The sequence below is a fragment of the Xyrauchen texanus genome, chromosome 31 (assembly GCF_025860055.1).
Source record: "Xyrauchen texanus isolate HMW12.3.18 chromosome 31, RBS_HiC_50CHRs, whole genome shotgun sequence".
NCBI lineage: Eukaryota > Metazoa > Chordata > Actinopteri > Cypriniformes > Catostomidae > Xyrauchen > Xyrauchen texanus.
In genome coordinates, this window is record NC_068306.1 from 21,400,164 (window position 1) to 21,416,337 (window position 16,174).

General features: G+C 40.4%; 2 protein-coding genes across 2 annotated transcripts in view; one reads left to right on the forward strand and one right to left on the reverse strand.

The window, feature by feature from the left end:
- The window catches only part of LOC127624720 (tetratricopeptide repeat protein 1-like), a 472,844-nt gene that overhangs the window by 219,425 nt on the left and 237,245 nt on the right, over positions 1-16,174 (forward strand). The gene's annotated exons all lie outside the window — the stretch shown is intronic.
- Positions 1-16,174, reverse strand: part of LOC127624715 (protein phosphatase 3 catalytic subunit alpha-like) — a 70,460-nt gene that overhangs the window by 40,425 nt on the left and 13,861 nt on the right. The window contains exon 2 of the mRNA XM_052099568.1: positions 11,207-11,407. Coding sequence (XP_051955528.1) covers positions 11,207-11,407 — 201 coding nt within the window. The remainder of the gene's footprint in view (positions 1-11,206; positions 11,408-16,174) is intronic.

The window sequence follows — 16,174 nt, forward strand, 5'->3', positions numbered from 1 at the left end:
TTCTGACACGCCCTTTTTAGAAAGGGGTTAAGGATACTTAATGTATCAAATAATGAGACTAAGTTTGATACTTGCATGTCCCATTTGAAATAAACTGTCCTGATGCAATTTGTTGAGGCTCCAGTTGATCTTTGATGTTGTCTTGATGAGAGAGAGAACCAGTGAGAGTCAGAGGATCTTGGTGAATGGGCAGTCAAGGCCGTACGTAGCCTGGCGCACGCTTGGGAGTCCTTGGGGCCTTCTAGTTTGGCATGATTCAGCGAGAGAGTGAGAGAGCACAAGGCTCAGAGGACCAGAAAGGCAGGAAGCAAGAGAGGCTAAGAGTGAGCGAGGAAGAGCTAAGAAGAGAATGAGAGGAAGTGGGCGCAGCAATTTTATACCCTCGGAAACAGGTCCCACCTCTCATTGGCTCGACCAATAAGAAGGGTTTGAGTTCTAGGCGGGAATTTGGTTTATTGCTCTTTGTTGTAAAATTGCCCATTGCATGTGCAAGAAAGAAAATAGGAAATATACTTTTAATACTAATATGTTGTTGTTATCGACATATCATGTACACAGTCATTTCAATCTTCAAAATACCAAGTTATAGAGACCAAATATGCCACACATATGATTTTGGTTAACCATAGTATGCAAAGTCTGAAACATTAACCCATTAGTTTGCAAGAAAACATAGATCAAGCACATTTAAGGGAAAATGTGAGATGGCACATTAGATACATGTCAATATTTATCACATGGATATATAGAATATATATATAGGATTAACAGGGTTCATTTCTCTTTCTCAGTAAGAGAATGAAGGGAGGGTCAGCACTTCTCTGAACATTCCTTTGGAGGTCGTAAAAGTCTCCCTTACTCTGGGCATGAGAGAGTTCCTTTGTCAAAGCTCATTTGCATGTTTATGACAGTAAGAGATTTTGGGCTGAATGACTCAAAAGATAGTAAAACATCGCGTAATATCATTCTACAGAGATCTTATATTCGAATTCAGCTCGGACAAATCGTAAGGTTTAATTTGATACCAAGAAAGGTATATTTAGTACACTTAATAAGGGAATATACACTGAGGCTATTAAATATGAGGCCTCAGAGTTTAAAACACACAACGAAACCGTTCTAACGAGTTTGGTATACCTCAGAAATACACAACATACAGGGATTACACGTATTTCATTAGCAATATGCAGTTGTGTGTTTAACTGAAAAACACACACACACACACACATTTTTACGTTCAAAGTTTCCCCTTCCTGTCCACACGATAAGCATGTGGTGAGCATGCGGATGTCACATGCGGTTCTCTGTCAATAGTTCATTGTCTCTTTGTCAATACATTTATTGTGCTTGTGGAGGCTGGTTGGCGCTATTTCAGTAATTAGGGGGGTTTTTAACAGTAAGTTCTTGTTTGTTCGGGAATCTGTTAAGGCCACTGATCCTCCGCCATACCTTACATTACTTAATCGGTTAGCCCAAATATTTGCAAAAATTTTACATCTAGCTGGATCAGGAAAATTGGACTTGCATTATTGCATAATTAATGCATTATTAATGTCAGTGGCCGAGGTAAAAAGTTCACCACCAGCAGATTTCACTGAAGGAATGGTAGAAAACAACTCTCTCTGCTTTATAAATCTAGCCAAAAGCTTCCCTGCTTTGTCCCCCAACTCAAAGTATTCTTGCCCTGAATAACCAACAAAATAGTATTGTATCTGTATTTCAAACGGGTCAATTCTCTGATGCCATTAGACGACATTCAGCACTCCAGCTCTGCTTCAGCACTTTTAATATTCCATTCCAACTCCATGAGTTCTCGTGCTTTGGATTTTTTAGTGAATGAGGCATACTGTATGATCCTGTCCCTAATAACCCATTAAGTGCCTCCCAAGCCACGCCCACAGAATATACTGAGGACCAGCTGGTCTCCATATAGACATTAATTTCAGTCAAAGCACAATGAAATAAGGCAATTTATGATTTCGGGGGTTTACATAGGCTTTTGTCCGGTTTCATATTTGTCAGTCAACTATTCAAAATACATTCGGGGCTACACTCAAAACAACAGATGGACAGATTATTTCTCAAATTCTCAGGGGAGGCAGAGCTTATCCTAGGGGAGGCACTGCCTCCCCCAGCCTCCCCTAGACACGCCCCTGTGTCCCTCCCCCGCATACACTAGCATCTAGATTGGTTTGCAGCCACAGACCATACTTTCACGTCTCACTTTTGCCTTGGCACAGACCCTTCCTATGGCTCGCGTACGACAGCCCGACGTACTAGTACCAGGTCCTCCCCTCCGGCTCGTCCCTGTCCCCTCGCATATTCATGAAGGGCGCCTTTGCCCCGCTAAGGGAAGTGGGCTTCCGCGTGCTCTATTTCCTCGATGACTGGCTGATTCTAGCTCACTCTCGAGAGTCTCTGTGTGCCCACAGGTACCAGGCGCTCAGGCCCCTCAGCCGTCTAGGGCTTCAGGTCAACTGGGACAAGAACAAGCTCTCCCCAGTTCAGAGCATCTCTTTTCTCTGCATGGATTTAGACTCATAAAGGAGCGCTCAATAAGTTCACTCAGACAAGGCACAGGGCAAGAGTTTCTTGCATTCCCTGAACCAATCATGTTTCTCTCCTGTCTAACTCACAAAGTCCGGGAACAAGAAAATATTAAGATTCTTCCAAGAAAGCTTTCCTTTGCTCCTCACCTGGTGCAACACCAGATCTCTAACGGATGATCTCAGAAATTTGGCCAGGATTGATCGGGGCCTTTCTTCTTCAGCAGATCTCCAAGCTGGGACTCTGTGAGCTCGCTCGATTTCCAGCTTGTGGCCTGTCATGTCGAGCAGACTCGGGAAAATCTTGTCTAGGAATTTCACCATATCTCTGCCCTTCTCATGTTCAGGAATTCCAACAATTCGGACATTATTCCTGTGGCTCAGATTCTCAAGATCTTCAAGCATTCCAAGAATGTGTTCAAAATCAACTTTGGTCATTGGCGGATTAGCAGATAAATCACTCTCCGATGACTCCAGATAATCAATTAGTTTCTGAACATCTACCACTCTTGAACCCAACTCAGAGAATTTTATTTCCATCACCATAATCAATCGACATATTACAGCGATATCCTCCAAGTCAGCAAGAACCTTCGTCAGCATCTCCGGTATATTGGACAGTTGATGCTGGATCTCCTCTCCCAGTGTGCCAGTCAAATCGAGTCCCCGGTCAGTAGGCCTGTTGGGGCTTTCATCCTGAACATGTAAGTGTCATTTAATGTCTCCAGAGCCTGAGAATTTTTAATTCTTTGCCATGTTTTACCTCAAAGAGCAAATGTGTAACTGGGTAAATCGAATTTTACCAAATTATAACATGAGAATAATTAAAAATGTAGCAAAATATACAGAGCTCGTTGCTCACAGGTTAGCCAGGTTAGCTTTACTGAGAATTTTTAATTCTTTGCCATGTTTTACCTCAAAGAGCAAATGTGTAACTGGGTAAATCGAATTTTACCAAATTATAACATGAGAATAATTAAAAATGTAGCAAAATATACAGAGCTCGTTGCTCACAGGTTAGCCAGGTTAGCTTTACTGATCTTAACTACGTTTGAGGAGAAGAAGGTATTAAATGTGCAATTAACATGCCCGTTCACATTCCTGGGTCACATGCTGCCTGACTGCATGAGGAAAATAATGTGGATGGAATCTGCTCTGTGTCACAATAACTTTATCAGGATATCCCACCATGATGACCAAATGCTGTTTGAGCTCCACCTTTTCTCCTGATATACTTACTCCCTTAGCTCACTCCTCTCCTCTCTTTGTCTCTCTTCCATTCATTCCTCTCCATTCCTCCACTGTTTCTATGTTATATAAGGTAGTTCTAGCTTCCCTTGCGCTGCTGGAACAAATGAGAGAGCAGCGCACAACACAAATCATTCTTAGCATAAATGAAAGGCCTGAAATGAACAGCTCTCTGTATGTGTGTGTGTGCACATCTGTGTGATTGTGTAAGTAGTCTTGATTAACAATAGCACAAGGTGATGGCCATATAGCTGGGTGAAAGTTGTGACATACGGGAGAAGGTATGTCTTTGTTTTCCATTCTGTTGCATCACAAAGGAAGGAGATCTACTGACAATGATTGGTCATTGTGTACACTGTGACTCTTGCATATTTCATACCGCTTTGATATTAATAATAGACGATCAGCAAGCATAAACTTCACTTGGCCTAATTTTGGGCAAATATTCTGAGCCGAGGAAGAGGCATCACACAATGCAGTACACCCCCCCCACACACACAAAGTAAGAGTTCTAAATGGTGATAATTGTTCGTATTTCTGCTCATGTGTGTCAGTGACTGTGCAGTGCTGGGGTGGTACAAGCAGAACTAGATGATGGGAAGAGATTTAGAGAGAGAGAGAGAAAGAGATTGAGTTGAGCTGCGGATGACTCAGAGGTGTAGGTGTGTTTTTCAGCAGAAAGCCTCACTCTCTCTCTCTCTCTCTCTCTCTCTCTCTGTAGGTCGCTCTGATCAACTGATGGATTTTAACAGCTGCACTGTACCAGACAGCGCAGAATGCGACTGAACTGTGTTGAACTCAAATGTTTTGTGCCTATATCAAAACATGGCTAAGAATGTGCAATAACTGACTTGTTACTCGTTACTTTTTACAATGAAGTCAATAATGACAACGTGGCATGTTTACAGAGATTTAGAACAAGATTTTACCATTATTAGCAGACTCAATAATACAAAACCGATAACCGATTGAGTAGGAAAGTGTAAATATCAGTAAACAAATATAGGTAAAACTGATTACTTTTTACAATGAAGTCAATAATGACAACGTGGCATGTTTACAGAGATTTAGAACAATATTTTACCATTATTAGCAGACCAATATTAAGAAACCGATAACCATCTGAGTCGAAAAGTGTGAATATTGGTAAAAATCTTGGGTCAAACTTACCAGTCTATCTCTACATAGTATCTCATGACCATGGTAGCATGGGACCAGGTAGTTTGGACCAGGGATTTTAATATCAGCTATATACAATATTACAGCTCATCTGAACAGCAACTTCAAAGCAACACCCTAGGCCCACATTAAAAATCTTATTAAACAAACACAAAAAACCTTAGTAGATGCTAAACCAGCATTAGAAATGCTGTTATTTTAGCACAGTGGAGGAGATGTACTGTCTTAGTGAGCAGAATCACATTACAAAGAAAAACTAATTAAGCTATGGCCATTATCTCTGTGTATTTTTTGTTTTGTTTTTTTGGTGTGGTTACACAAGGACCAGTTTCTTTCAGGAGTAAGCTGCAAATACGCAGATGAGACAGTGGAAATCATGGCCAGTTGGTGTGCTGACACACTTCCGCAGATGGACGCAGGTATCAAGTACTCAACTCTATTGATTATCCACACAGACTGATAAAGGAGAAATAATGGTTCACAATAAGATATGAAGAGATGTATTTCTCAGAGACCAGCTGTCCAAAAGACAAAGATATTTTTTGTGTTGTGCGTACATTACCCTAGTTTTAATTTCTGAGCCAATATCTCAGTCTAGCTGATTGGTTTTAAACAGATTTTCCTAACACTGGACAAACATATTTTCCTTGTTAGGACAAATAAAATAGTCAAACCCAAAACTCACACCATTGGTTGAGCCAATGTTCCTAAATAAAATAGTCAAACCCAATACTCACATCATTGGTTGAGCCAATGTTGCTATGTCTGTCTGTTTGAAATGCTTAACAAACAGATCAATATTTTGAAAGTGCCATGGTGTCAACAAATAGCTTGCTTTAAAAACTTTTTATATGTTAGTGTACTTCTAAACATTGATAAAATATATGCAGACACATGCATATTGCAGATATATGCATTTAAAAAATTACAGCGTCACTCTTTCTGGGATTAAGGACCAAAAATATTAATGACACACACTGCACTTACTCATTTTGTCCAATTAAATGGTCTCATGAATGAGAATGTCCCTCCCCTTAATACACCTACTTCTGACAATAAGCGATGGCAAGTAGCAAATCATGTAAATAGCTTATAGACATTATGGCCTGATTTTCAATGAAAATGTTCACTTCGGGCTTTAAGATATTACAGATATTATACATTGTGATATTCTGCAAAACTGCATTAAAATGATGTGTATTGTGAGAAGCACTATACAAAAAAATGACTTGACTGACTCGACTTGAGAAGTAGAATAGGCTATGGAATAGGCTGGAATATACGACAAACCAGACAATAAATGTCACTGCAGTGGCGTGCGATGTAAAGAAGGTGTTAATGTTTAGTGATGTCCTAGCAACTGCGGTTTGAATCAGCAGTTTGTCCCACTCTTTTTCCCATCCGATTTTCTGTTTCCACTCTTAATTAAGTACTTAAAATAATAGATGAAAATTCATATAAAAATTGATTTAATCGCAGTGATTTGGTCACAGTGAATGTTGAGGAGTGCAGAGAAGGGTTTGATATGAGGGATCTTAGTCTGTCAATCGCACTCATTCCCGCGGCTTGGCATCGCTTGTGTGTAGGTTGCATCATGTATAGTAATATTGTAGTAACCATTTTTTCATCAAAAACGTCTAGGTTGCGAATGTAACCTTCGTTCCCCGATGGAGGGAACGAGACGTTGTGTCGGAGAAGCGACACTAGGGGTCTCTCTTGAGCACCGAATATACCTCTGATCTATGAAAAAAGGCCAATGAGAAGTTGGCAGCTAGTAATTGCATACCCCGCCCCCGGACATAAGGGTACGAGTTCATTCAGGATTTTTCTGAGGAGCCGGAAATGGTCCGGCCACTACAGTGGCTCGGCTCAGCGACGTGGCCGGGAAGGACACAACGTCTCGTTCCCTCCATCAGGGAACGGAGGTTACATTCATAACCTAGACGTTCCCCTTCTGTCGCTCTCTCCACGTTGTGTCGTTGGAGAAGCGACACTAGGGGTCCAATTTAAATCATGCCATGCGCTAAGCCGTGTACGTGGTCTGACACAGGAGCGGGCAGGTGTTTTTTTACGTGCCAGACGACCAGCTGTATCAGACTTCACGTACCGTTCCCCAATGCCCCACAAAAGTGGTCGGAATCCTTTTGGTTACCCTGAGAGGGGAACAAGGCGACGCTTGCCAACCTGGGGATGGGCCAAGCTGGCTGGGCTTCTTTTCTCTCTATGTTTCTCGCATAGAGGCCCTTACACGCACTGAGGGAAGGGGGTCTTACCCAATTTCCTATTCTTTCAGGGGGAAAAGACCCTGTGGAGACCAGCCCTACCCAGCTGGGGAGGTAAGGTGGTGAATACATCACATGTGTTTTTAGGCGACACGTGTAAGTGGCGCGGTGGTAGATCCAGCCTCAGCGAGGGGGGAGTTGCTACACACAGCGACCGGTGGGCAGCCGAAACTTACCCAAGGAAAACGCGGGTCCGCTCGTAAGGGGACCGTATCGCAGAAAATACACACAGGGGGAGTCCGCGTAGGAGTCCTCACCCTGTGGAGCACCTATTCCAGTACAGGGTAGATTTGAGTACCCGCAGTGGATTAGGTAGGCAAGTTCCTCCGCCGAACTGCGGACCCATGAGGGCTAGGGAGGAATCGACCAGGGATTCGAGTTGAGTGGAATCTCCTGGGAAAAAAAACGCACAGTTTTACCTCAAGCGAGGGAAAGGGCGCTATATGCAAGCGATTCACCCGGGCAGCCCATCAGCGTGTTACCGAGTTCTACTGGCTCGGACCTGAGAAAACACCGGATGAAACTGACTCAACCCTGAGATTTAGTATCTCATAAGGTGTTGGGTGTCGCCCCACCCACTGCTCTACAAATGTCTGCCAGGGAGGTACGCAATGATGTTATGGCTATGTTCTCGCCCTGAATACATAGACCATTCAAAAAAACACTGCCTGCGTGTAATCGCAACCCAGGTATGCCAGGCAGCTTTTATGACCGTCGGAGGTGGGGAGAAATCAGCCGCATCCAGAAACTACACAAGAGGCAGAAACACGTCTTTAAAAAGACGTGTCCTGAAAAGGACGTTCAACGCCGCTGTGTATTGCTCTTTTAGAGAAAATCACTCTTTTAAACAACTCTCTTAGAGTTTGGGTTTCTGCACTGTCGAAGCACCCAGGGGCAATTGCACTGCCATGCAAGAAGGAGAAATCGCCGCTGTATTGTGCCATCAATCCAACAGCATGCAGAGCATCAGAGGAATACTGGAACTGGTGTGATCTCACGCGAACAGCATGCACAACCATCGGCTCCAAAGAAGATTTCTGAATGAACTCTAGTATTTGACTCGCCTTTGTACCCGTATGTCCGGGGATGGGGTATGCAAATACTAGCTGCCAACTTCTCATTGGCCTTTTTTCATAGATCAGAGGTATATTCGGTGCTCAAGAGAGACCCCTAGTGTCGCTTCTCCGACACAATGTGGAGAGAGCGACAGAAGGGGAACCATAGTTGTTATGCAATTAACCCTGGTTTTACAATTGTAATATGCAGGGCTCCAGACTAAAATGACTTAGGAGACATTGCCTTCTAAACTGAAACATTAAGGAGCCAAATATCTGTTTTTAGTCACCAAATAAAAGAATGGCTCGATTTAGATTGCTGTTCAGAAACTAGATAGAAACCTGAAGAAAAGGAAAACTGCTGATAATAACCCATTAATCTGAGATTTAATATACAGTATTTATAGTTGAGGAGATAAGTTTGGATTCCCCTATTGTCTCATGAATGTTCACACTCCTTTCATAATATATACAAATATAAGATATACATTTATTTTTTTTATTTAGTACTGCCCTTCAGAATCTACATTACAGATATTTACATAAAGTATAGTATGCATATTGTAGTGAGCATCAATGAATGTGGTACATAATGCAGGACTATTCATTACAAAGAAGCCCGAAAAACAGAATCTTATTTTGAAATGTCTGCGCTCCTAGTTGTGAACTCAACTCACTGACACTCTGGCTGATACAATGAGAAAGTGACTGATTCAAACTGCTAACCTGAGCTCAGGAGTTCAAACCATTCTTTCGGGTGATTCATGAAAAAGACCCGGTTCAAAAGAGTCATTTGTTCACGACTCTCTCGCATTGGGTTTGTTGTTGCGTGCGGTGCAGTGAACTCGTCATCACAACAGAACGGGTGAAAAGCGGCACGAGACACACTGTTGTGTACTATAAAGATGTATTCAATAACTCACAAGATTATATCTGACGAAACTGCATATGAACGCACACCACCCGACTGTCGCCAGTGGTGACTAGATTTTAAATTATTGTCACAGTCAATCATTTTTGACAATTTTAGTTGCAGTCAGAAGCCTGATATGGTAAAAATTGTGGTTACAGTAAAAATACAACAAAATACCATGGTGAAACTATAGTTACTCTAGTAAAACCAAGGTTATTTTTATAAGGTAAGGTTAGGATTAGGAGGTAGAGGTTAATGTAGTGTGTCTGTGGGACTCTAAATAAACACAATAAACACACTGCAGTGATGCGCATATTGTATGTTAGTATTTAAATATGGGTGCAAATAGTATCTTACACTATTTGCATCTGGGTGCTATTAGTGTCTACCATTATTTGCACCCGAGTTGGGGTGCAAATAACATCTACTACTATTTGCACTGGGGTGTAAATAGCATATACCATTATTTATTCCAGGGTGCAAACAGTGCCTTATATCTTTCATGCCCCAACTTGTTAAAAAAAGAAATATGTTAACACAGGAAGGAAAACTGCCTTTGTTAAGCCAATTCACTGGTACTTTAAGCTGGGATAGGGGAAAATATGTTAACATTAGTAAAATGACACGAATCAGCATTAAATAGATTATATAAATATAATTTTCCATCGGTTCACTTCTCACAATTAATAATACAATGACAGGTAAAGAGGGAATTAATGTACATGAGTAACACACACACACACACACACAAATATACAAGTGATGCAACTTCAAAGTGACAGCTACCTTCACAGGCAAACTTCATACGGAAACACCTCGAGCGTTTTTTGCTTTGCTGCCTTTTGTTTTTGTCAATCTTGTTCATTTTTGATCTTCCAGTCGGATGCTTTGGAGTTTATTTTTGTATTTGAGGTCAGGATTGTGCACATTCTCTAGTCTCTCAAACTCATGCTGTCTCTGCTCTTTGGTCCTGTTTGCTGACTGTATCAAAAGAGATTGTCAAGGATATACAGTCAACACATGCAGACAGCATCAGATAAAAACTGTATGATATTGACACAGATGATAATGTGCAGACGGTTCTAGTCTCCAGTTCTAACTTCAAAGATTGTTTACCCAAATATGAAAATTCTGTCATTATTTACTCATCCTCATGTTGTTTCAAACCCATTTGACTTTCTTTCTAAGGAAGATATTAGAGAGAATGTAAGCCTCAGTCACCACTCACTTTTATTCTATGTACAAAAGTCTGCCTAACATCTCCTTTTGTGTTCCACGGAAGAAATAAAGTCATACAGGTTATGAAACAACACGAGGGTAAATGAGTAAATGATGACATAATTTAAATGTTTTGGAGAAGTAGCCCTTTAAAGGTGCACTAGGTAAAGTAAAATGTACCCCAACAAATTAAGAAAACCAGCAAAAACATTAGTCTGGTATCAGTATCCAAATCACAACATATAGGCTGTGTCTGAAAGCTGAAAATTGCTGCCTTCTAAAGCTATATAAAGAGGCATCAAGGCATGTCTGAATCCAGTATTTGTATTTGAATCCAGTTACAAAAACATCCTGTCTACTGAGATGCCTTCATCTGGTCAACTTTTGAAGGCAGCATAAATCTAACCTTCGCTGCTTTTGATATCTAAAACTCCTGTGTGTATGCTGGTTGGTTGAAAGAATAAACATGACCTCTGATGGGTGAAAGCAGTAATTAGTTTTGAACTGTCCTGTTTTAAATGTTTTTCAAACTTCATTTCTAGAGAGAAATAAGCATTCCAGTCTCTAAATATTTGCTTTGCCACGTCTGAAGCTCACTAGAAATAGTTAAAGATCATTAGACATTATGTTAGGATGCCTTTTCGAAGGCTGTTCGAAACCAGCGTCCTTACGAGGTGCTGCAAAGTCAATGGCATCAAGGCAGCTGCCTACGTTTTCGGACACAGCCATGCTGGTCTCTTAACAGAAAAAAGTACCAGGAAATACCTGTAACAGGTGCCTCTATGTCCAGCATAGTCTTCTCCTGGCGTAAGATCGAGGCCCCTTCGTTGACGATTCGGAGGGCCACAGTCTCATCCACTCTGCCCTCCTTAGTGAGATGGGCTTTCAGTAGATCCACCCTTGGCTTCCCCTCACAGTCAAACACCTCTTTCATGGTAAGCCGGTGACTCAGAGGGAAGGGAACGGCTGAAGGAAGCAGAAAACAGAAAGAACACATCAGAACAGAGATTAATTTACTTTTGACGAATCAGTCTCAGATAAGTTTTATTATCCTCATTTGTACATTGCTTATGACATACAGTAAGTATTGTCAAATGTCCCATTTCAACATTCTAGTAAATATTTTCTTTTCCCGCTAAAACCAAAACATCTGAAACTTAAGGTAGTTTGTATGTCTTAGCTGGTTTAAATGGTCTGCACTTATATAGTGCCTTTTTAACCTTAATGGTATTCAAAGCGCTTTACACTGTTGACTCATTCACCCATTCATACACCAATGGTGGCAGAGCTGCCATGCAAGGCACTAGCTTGCCATTGGGAGCAACTTGGGGTTCAGTGTCTAGCCCAAGAACACTTCGGCATGTGGAGTCATGTGGGCCAGGATTCGCACCACCAATCCTGTGATTAATGGCCAACCCGCTCTACCAACTGAGCCACAGCCGCCCCATTTAAGCTGGTCTAGCTAGCCAAGCTGGTGTTAAGCTTGCAACCAAATTAGCAGACAAATGCCCAAAATCTTTCCCTGATAGCACACATACATTTAAGAGATATCTGTTATTTATCTTTTAATCCGGAAAGCATCGCAATGGAATATCTGCTAAACATCTTAAAAACCATGGGCATGGGCCCAGGGTGGCATCTTGCGGGTGGCAGCACGAGGTGGCAACCCCCCGACAGACATCTCAGAGATGATTGTGTGCTTTCTGGGATCAGCTTTGTAAGGCTAGGAGACCAGCTATTCACAGGGGTTTAACTTTGTATATCCAGTACATTGCCATTTTATCATTTGCTTCAAGCATCTAATTTATTTATCAACAGTACGTGTTGGCAAAAAAGTTCACGTATAGGCTACCCGAACATATATGCCCCTATGACAGCTTAATTCCTTACAAATAGTTTTTCTTTGAGTATGGATGCCGCTTTAATGCCATCGCTTGTTCATTTATATAAACGTCAGCACTACAAAATTGGACTTTTATCACAAAAACAAAGCCTGCACTGCTACAATTTAGTTGACTGATAAGTCATAATAACAGCTGCTTATTAAAGCTTCCAAAGAGCAGGCAAATGAATAATTGAAAAAGAATAATCCTCAGCTGAGTAAAAATTCAATTTAGAAATTAGATGAAGAAAACAATATCTGCACAAAAATTGGGGCAAAGGCAATTTCCTTCCGTTATGACTCACTAAAGTGTACACTGATATTGTGGGACTTAGCTTCAACAAAACATTGGCATGGTGAATTATTTACGCGTGTGCTAGCGCAGATTAGCCGCACACTGTAGAGAAATAATTACGGAGTGCAGTTACAGTACCATTGAGAAGAAATTCTAAACATCCATCGGCTACCCGATGGCATTGTCATTCAGAGAAGAACTTCAAAATACAGAGACAAGGGAAATTATGGCAATTCTGCACCATCTAGATTTAACCATGAATTTTGTATTGCTGAGTAGTGATTTGCAGAAACATACAGCACATGACTCAAAGAGACACACACAGAGAAAGAGAGAAATACAGTAGGGGAACTGGGGAGGGAACCTCGGGGCAGAGACTCAACGCGATCAACACAAAGCTAAATAATTCATGTTTAACTTGAGGGGGGAAAAAGAGAAATCTCATGTTCCTGCAGCTGGGATAATGAGATCAGGCCTGGCATTGGGATTTTAGCAGCGGTAAGGAAACAGCCCCTTTGACCAGAGTGTGTGTGGGTGTGCTTGTGTTACTTCTGTGCATTTGCACTTGCTCAGTCTCTTGACACAAATTTCTGCCTGTTTGTGCTCACTGATCCTTTGTACATTTGGCAAAACTAACACACTTTAAATTAATTACAGCATACGATTTCTATGTGGATCAGGATCCCCATTCATCTCCATGTATATGTAAACATGAGAGCTGCAGACAGTGTTTGCTAATTTTACACAGCCTTTAGCATAAAAACCCAGAAATAAATTTGATTGCTCAGAGGTTGCTCTATCATTGCTTGAGAAAGTTAAGGCAGTTCTCAGTTGTTTCATTCAGGCTAATTACACACAAGATTGCATGAATAATAGACACAAATGTCATATGCAATAAGAGGATAAAAATAATTAAATTTATGCGTATAGTGTATCTCAAATAATTTGGTTTTGGGATTGGAAGAATTTGATGAGAAATGTTTGGGTTCACTAGCTACATTTTCCATGTAGCTTTTAGTGTAGCTACTTTCTATAAACAATTTTGTTATTGTAACATTTGCAGAAACAAAATATGAAAGGGACTGGATCTAAGTGCAGGCTTTTAACTAAAACTCATAAAATTAAACACAAAAAAAACAAAAACGAGAACAGAACAAACCATTACAGGCATGAATTGATAAGAACTGAAAATGAACAGAGGAAAACACAGGGATTAAATACACAGAGACAAATGAGCAAACAAGGAACATCTGGGACTAATGAACAAAAGAACTAATGAACAAAGACAAGGAAAAGAACTACAAAACCGAAAGACAAGAGGTAAACCATAAACAAACATAGCGACCCCTTCTGGTCACTAAGGAAATCCTTACAGCTATGCTCAGCTTGCTAATTTTTCTTTTGGAGATGTTTTTTTGTTTTCTAATAATCATGTATTAGTTCAAATTACAGCTTACTATTTGTATTATTTCATATTTATAAAAGTATCAAGTAAAGTATTAAAGGAATAGCTCACAAAAAAATGTGTCATTGTTTACTTACCCCTGTATTGTATAACCCCCACATCCCAGAGCACATACCTTTAGCCCATATTCTTAACACAAAGGGTACAAATATTTGAAAAAATACAATGACATTATAAGGTGACTACCACTTCAAGCTTCATAAATAACGCAAAAGTATAATGAACAAGTCTAATTAATTATTGTATGTGACTCATGCCTTGTTCTGAAGGCATCTGATAAGGTTTAGTCAGAAACAATCCAAAATCGAATGTATTATTATTGATTGAAAATGCTCAACAACCGTTGTGTTGAACATCCCAGAACATATATACCTTTTACCCCTTTTTCTTAACACAAAGGGTTAGGGCTGGGCGATATGGCCAAAATTCTTATCACGATAATCTTTTTCATATTGTTCGATATCGATATTTATCACGATATACATTTACTCTTTGCACTTTATTTTTTTATTTCAAAATTGACGGAAGAAAAGAAGAAGAAATTAATTCTAAACAGTCAAAATAGTCTCAACAATACTGCGTGGGGGTCCTGAGACAGCCAAAGCAGTGGGGTCTGCGGGAGCTTTTACCAATTTTACCATTTATCAATTGAAAATGAATGTTAAAAGATCATCTGTTTGTTCTGAAGCATAGTAATATCAGTCCAGTATTTGTTGGAATATTTTTACATTAAAATGAAGTATTTTTTATATTTCTTTAGATTCAGATACCCAAGTATAGGGCATAGAAGCCCTTGTGACTGTGGAATGATGCTGAATGTGGGTTCAGGGTTGTCCCTATAGAACATTTTGAAAACGTTTATTAAAAATGTAAAAAAAACATTTGTATATTTTCATTAAAGTGATAAACTAATCTACCAACTAGTAATTTTAGTCTTTCCTTATCCATTCCATTAATTTTCACAAAATTAGAACAGAAATCGATTTGTTTATTCGATTTGTTTATTATTAAAGGCTCGTAAATGCTGATTAATAAAGATACATTTAGAAGGGAAAAATGTTATGGTCTAAAAGGTGCTTTGAAACCACGTTAATTCATGCGGCACTTCATGTCTACACACATGAAGGGAAAAGAGGCAACGCGTGCGGAGCGGGACAGGGCAGAAATTATGCATGTTTGTTGCTAGAGAACAATATTCAAGATTACAGCGCAGAAAGATCAGAGCTGTTGTCCACATCACTGTTGTTCTGTCGCACTCTTCACTAGAGACGATGAGCAGGCGCAACCGTTGTCATGAATTCTTGTGGTGCGGATGGACTCAATCTGGTGTCCGACATAACCTAATTGTTAGCAAGGCAGCTAGCATTAGCAAGATCATCCAGTCTGACCCTACGTTACCACAGGCGCATTGTGAGCGTGTTGAGAGCAAGCTCTCTGCTAGCGCTGAGAGCGCCTTTGAGCGAATTTCGTCCGCCCCAGTGGAAACGCAGCCTGAGAAAGCCGAACTGCTTGTGTTTTAGCGACACGCAGTTAATATTGAAAATTCCTCAAAAGCTTATCATGGATTTTCTTTATCGTGATATATATCGATATCGTTTTATCGCCCAGCCCTACAAAGGGTACAAATATTTGAAAATATACAATGACATTTTATGGTGACTACTATTTCAAGCTTCTTAAATAACGCAAAAGTACAATAAAACAAGTCTAATGAATTATTGTATGTGACTCATGCCTTGTTCTGAAGGCATATGATAAGTTTTAGTCAGAAACAATCCAAAATCGAGTGTATTATTATTTATTGAAAATGCTCAACAACCGTTGCTGTTCTGTGCATGTTCATGAGAGTGCACGAGAGCAGCAGTTATGTATGCTGCCCCCAATCGTGAGATGGGGTGTTCAAGCGAGAAACCGCTTCAATCAGGCCACCAGCAATGTTAACAACAGAGAACAGAACACAACTTCACACTAACCAGAGAACAGATCTTACAAAACATGTCTGAAGAGTTTGAAGTTGATGAGGAGATGCATTTCTTTGCCCTGCCTTATTTGTTTGAACAGGACGGTCATGATTTCAAGTTTGATTTCACT